The sequence below is a fragment of the Sinocyclocheilus rhinocerous genome, unplaced genomic scaffold (genome assembly GCF_001515625.1).
Source record: "Sinocyclocheilus rhinocerous isolate Xijiao unplaced genomic scaffold, SAMN03320098_v1.1 scaffold2531, whole genome shotgun sequence".
NCBI lineage: Eukaryota > Metazoa > Chordata > Actinopteri > Cypriniformes > Cyprinidae > Sinocyclocheilus > Sinocyclocheilus rhinocerous.
Window position 1 is genome coordinate 250,553 of NW_015661073.1, and position 5,689 is coordinate 256,241.

General features: G+C 43.0%; 1 protein-coding gene across 1 annotated transcript in view; it reads right to left on the bottom strand.

The window, feature by feature from the left end:
* LOC107726226 (dmX-like protein 1) overlaps window positions 1–4,745 on the bottom strand; it is a 14,802-nt gene extending 10,057 nt beyond the window's left edge. Inside the window, exons 1-6 of the mRNA XM_016535747.1 lie at window positions 4,557–4,745; window positions 4,357–4,478; window positions 2,694–2,835; window positions 2,554–2,614; window positions 1,375–1,502; window positions 1,201–1,278 (exon numbers count right to left, since the gene is read on the bottom strand). Coding sequence (XP_016391233.1) covers window positions 1,201–1,278; window positions 1,375–1,502; window positions 2,554–2,614; window positions 2,694–2,738 — 312 coding nt within the window. The 5' untranslated portion in view covers window positions 2,739–2,835; window positions 4,357–4,478; window positions 4,557–4,745. The remainder of the gene's footprint in view (window positions 1–1,200; window positions 1,279–1,374; window positions 1,503–2,553; window positions 2,615–2,693; window positions 2,836–4,356; window positions 4,479–4,556) is intronic.
* Window positions 4,746–5,689: the final 944 nt, after the last annotated feature.

Below are 5,689 nucleotides of genomic sequence, written 5' to 3' on the forward strand. Positions count from 1 at the left end.
GAAGTACGAAGGCGGGCGGAGTAGGGAGCGCGCCACGATCTGGTGAGCTCGTCATGGACCTCCGGGAAGAACGGAGAGGAATGCTGACGAGGGGTCTGGCGGCGCCCCGGCAGGAACCACTCATCCAGACAGCTGCGGGAGGGCTACTCTGGCGGAGACCACTCCAAACCCAGCTCTTTGACCGCTTTGGAGAGGATACGGAGAAGCTCGGCATCCATCCCGTCTTTGGTGGCGCTAGGCGTGGACGATGGCGAGGGGGTGGGGTCAGTCAACGAGCCCAACAGCTCCTCTGCATTCGATGCTGCTAATGACATGCTGTCATCAAGCAGCTCATCCTCACTTCCCCCAAATGAGATCAGGTCGCTCGCACCAGCAGAGGGACGCGGATCAGACTGGGAGAAAAGGACAGGAGAATACTCTCTCTGGGGCGAGAGCGAGGCACGCGGGATCTGGGCCGACGTGAGCTCGCTCGCAGCCGGTCGCTCGAGCCCTCTGCCCCACTGTTTTTCCTCACAGGTCCCTGGGAGGAAGAAAACGGGAGGGCGCGAGGGGCGGAGCCGCTCTCTGTAAAGAAAGTGATCTGTGAGCGGAGACTGAAGTTCTCGCAGTGAGAACAAATAGTTCCCGTGAGCGCAGCTTCCGCATGGGATTTCTCCAAGCAGGAAACGCACTCCGTGTGGCCGTCATCGGCGTGCAGAACCACAGTAACGGATCGGAACTGCTGCGTCGCTGAAGCGGCGGAGAAGCAGGTCAGCCGTGCTGAGAGGTCCTGATTACAGCTGCGAAGGCGTGTCAAAGGCGAGCGGCTTCAGATCAGCGTAGAGACATAGAGTCGTCGCTGAAGGAGAAGAAATCTGAGAATCCTGTGGCGAACGCCCGCTTATATAGCCAGATGCCCCGCCCATTCTGGTGGGCTTTAGCGGACTTCATCGCCATAGGCTCGTGCAGCTCCGCCGCCTAGTCATTGGTTAGTTTTTAATACACTGCACGAACCAATGGCCGTGCAGTTTCACTGCGTGAATGAAAAAAGGCTTCAGTTCAGGAGAAAAAAGGCTTTTTCCCATATGCGTCTATGCGTACGAGTGTAATATCGAAAGGGAACTCTAATGAACAGAAGAAACTTCATTAAAAACATTTAAAAATCATAATGTTTCCAACTGAAGTACTCTACAGGAGTAACAAGGAGAGCGACAGATGTACCAGATAGGGTTTGGGAGCGTTTCCTGAGGTGCTGGTCTGCCAGAGACTGAGCGCTCCGTCTGCATCCACGATCCCGAACTACAACACACACACACACACACACGAGCTGGTTTAGACATGCTACAGTCACACACAGTGCTCTCACACTAGTGATTCCTAATGACTGTGACGCACCTTATTGCCCTGATAATTGAATCTTATCCTGGTGACCCTGCAGTTTCCGGGGCTCCTGAAGCAGGTGATCTGCTGTGAGTGACCCCACTCAAACATGCGCACGCTGCCGTCCTGAGCTCCAGTCAGATCTACACACACACACACACACACACACACAAACACAAACACGCACACGCACAAACATAAACACACAAACACAAACACACACACACGAACAAACAAACACACACACACACAAACACACATGTTTGTTGCATGTTTTTGTCATTTTTATTAGTTTTTGTTTTAACTTTGTCTATTTTTATTTATTAATTTAAGTTATTTTAGAACAAAGTTGAGAGATGTCACCTTGGCAACTAGCATTTTATTTCAATTAATGTTTATTTTATTTCAAATACTTAATGTTTTTATTGTTTTAGTTTTTATTGTCATATCAGCATCTATGGCTGTTTTCATAGCAAGATCAATGTATTTTAAAATAAACCAACAGTAGTAATGAAAAACAGCCACTGACGACCCACTCACATCATTACTGATGATCTTTCATTTCAATATTTGATAAAAAATGTACGATTATTCCTGATGAAACGTTTCTGAAAACATTCACTGAGATCTTTCTGAGCCTAGTGGCATTTAAAGCAACTAAACATGCTTTATAAACAGAGGAATCTGACAAAAATGACACGTATGTGACCCTGCAGCACAAAAGCAGTCTTAAGTCGCTGGGGTATATTTGTAGCAATAGCCAACAATACATTGTATGGGTCAAAATTATAGATTTTTCTTTTATGCCAAAAATCATTAGGATATTAAGTAAAGATCATGTTCCATGAAGATATTTAGTAAATTTCCTACCGTAAATATATCAAAACGTAATTTTTGATTAGTAATATGCATTGCTAAGAACTTCATTTGAACAACTTTAAAGATGATTTTCTCAATATTTAGATTTTTTTGCACCCTCAGATTCCAGATTTTCAAATAGTTGTATCTCGGCCAAATATTGTCCTATCCTAACAAACCATACTTTAATGGAAAGCTTATTTATTCAGCTTTCAGATGATGTATACATCTCAATATCGAAAAATTGACCCTTATGACTGGTTTTGTGCTCCAGGGTCACATATGTTGTTAGTTAGAGTGAGCGGTGTGTAAGCGGGTGTGGATGCAGTCACTCACAGTAGGGCAGCGTGGGGTGTGACGTCATCCGCCTCACGTTGTTGATGTTGCGTTTGATGAGCTGCGTGAACACAGAAGAGCGTGACTGAGTGTTAGCATGTCCGGAGCGGGACAGATTGAGTGTTGTTAGCGTGGCTCACCACAGCGGCTCCTCGGCCCGTCTGCAGGCCCCCCAGCCAGGGCATGTTGATGGGTGTCCCGGGGCTGCTGTGGGTGTAGGGTGTGCTGCCGTGAAGCGCGCTGAAGTCGTCCCGAGCGTGAACCACCAGGAAGTCATCCGTCCTGCCAAACAACACAAGCACATCACATGATCACACACACTTCCTCTCAGGAACTCCAGCTGACAGTAAATGTGAGTGTTTACTCGAGAACAACACTGCAGCATAATGTTGGGAACCACTTCCACTTAGTGTTAATTTCATTAAAAGTATGACGAAAAATGTTCATTGAGCTTTTTTCCCATGACTAAGACGGGACAATGACAATAAGCTCAATAAACAATAACTGTGACTATATCAACATGCAATATCGTTGACGATAAAAGAGACTAAAATGTATTAAAAAAAATAAAAACTATACCAACATTTATTTTATAAAGCGAAGAGTTCCGGTCCTTGACTCTGATTGGCTGAGCCACGTTCGAAGCTCAGTGAAAGGGGGTTTTAACAACGCCCCTTAGCTGTTATAAATTCACTGTAAACCACGGCTTCTTGGGGCTTACTGCTTTATTCATTTTCGTCAAAAACAAGAGACAAAATATTGCGGCCTGCTTTACATTCCTCTACTGCACGAGCGTTCATGTGTGCGGTTGCCAGATATCAAGACTTCAAATCCGCAAATCAGCGCTTCTCTGTTAAAAGGATGCATTTTCTGCTTGGTGTTTTGCTTATTTTTTGCAATCTGGCAACCATGTGCCTCGGAAGCACCGACGATGATCTGTCACGAGATCTCGGCTGAATAAATGCTCTTACTCAACCGCTGTTGCTTTAATAGAGGAACATCACTGCAATTTGGAATTACTATCAGGAATTTTACTGTTAAAATATTTTTTGCCAGTTCTCATGATGCAGACAGAGAGAGTGCATATCTAAGTCTGTGATATTAATTTATATATTAAATAGCCTGTAATAAATCAGTACACTAGATGAGGTCAAATAAAGTCCACATTCTATTGATTTGTGCTTAATGGCGAAAGCGCAGTACCTGAAATGTAAAAATACATTTCTCAAACGACAACAATCTTTTCGATTATGATTTTGAACAAAAAATGTATCAGTTTAACTATTATACAGCATGACGGAAATGTGACGACAAGTCTAGAACTAGACTAAAATGCTCAGACGTTTAGTCGACTGAAACTTGACTAAACAAAAACACGACAAGCTTGACTAAATATGATAAGACACCAGGACTAAGACTAAGACGGCTGACAAAATTAACACTACTTCCAGTGTTTTTTCATACTATGGAAGTCAATGGCTACCGCCAACTGTATACATCCTTCAAAATATCTTCCATTGTGTTCAGCAGAAGAAAGAAACTCATACAGGTTTAAAACGACATGAAGGTGAGTAAATGACAGAATTGATATTTTTGGCAGAACTGTCCCTTTAAGACGTTGCATTGCAGTTTTTAGCTGGAAAATGACTCTTTGTTATTGTCCTTGTGCATTATTGACAACCTATTTTCCTGTTTGACTCTGTGAAGCTGCTTTGACACAATCAGTATTGTATAACGCGCTATAGAAATAAAGCTGACTTGACTTGCTAAGGCAGGATGACTGTACTCGAATGCGGAGCTCACCCTTTGACCTCGGCCTCGTTCTCGTCATCGACCCAGGTCAGGATCTGCGAGGCGAGGATGTAGGACACATCCAGCTCCTGGATGTCGTGGCTGGAGGCGATCACTAAACAGTTGCGATTGGCCTGGAAGACAGAGAGAGGCTGCTTACATGCGGCGCGTCACAGATCACACGCAAGCACAGCCGCAGCACGTCACAGCACCTTATTGATGGCGAACGCCGTGATGATGTCAGACTCCTTGTGGATGATGCGAGCCTTTCCTCCAGGAAACCCCAGGTCGGCCTCGATCTGCACAAACACTCACCACTTATCATCTTTATTATTCAGACATTTATCCTGACTAGTGATAAAGTGCACCGGTTGAAAATCGATAATAATAAGCAGTGTTGGGGGTAACGCATTACAAGTAATGTGAGTTACGTAATCAGATTACTTTTTTCAAGTAACTAGTGAAGTAACGCATTACTTTTTAATTTACAATTTTCAAAATTTAATTTACAAAAAAGTTACTTTTTCAAATAAGTAACACCAGTTACTCCCCCCCCCATTTATTGATTGACAGCTCTCCTGTCCCCAAAAATCGGGAAGATGTTACTTTACTTCTAGACTAAATGTGAACATGCATTAATTAATCTCACTCACAAATTAAATAGCCTGTAATAAATCAGTACACTAGATGAGGTCAAATAAAGTCCACATTCTATTGATTTGTGCTTAATGGCAAAAGCGCAGTACCTGAAATGTAAAAATACATTTCTCAAACGACAACAATCTTTTCGATTATGATTTTGAACAAAAAATGTATCAGTTTAACTATTATACAGCATGACGGAAATGTGACGACAAGTCTAGAACTAGACTAAAATGCTCAGACGTTTAGTCGACTGAAACTTGACTAAACAAAAACACGACAAGCTTGACTAAATATGATAAGACACCAGGACTAAGACTAAGACGGCTGACAAAATTAACACTACTTCCAGTGTTTTTTCATACTATGGAAGTCAATGGCTACCGCCAACTGTATACATCCTTCAAAATATCTTCCATTGTGTTCAGCAGAAGAAAGAAACTCATACAGGTTTAAAACGACATGAAGGTGAGTAAATGACAGAATTGATATTTTTGGCAGAACTGTCCCTTTAAGACGTTGCATTGCAGTTTTTAGCTGGAAAATGACTCTTTGTTATTGTCCTTGTGCATTATTGACAACCTATTTTCCTGTTTGACTCTGTGAAGCTGCTTTGACACAATCAGTATTGTATAACGCGCTATAGAAATAAAGCTGACTTGACTTGCTAAGGCAGGATGACTGTACTCGAATGCGGAGCTCA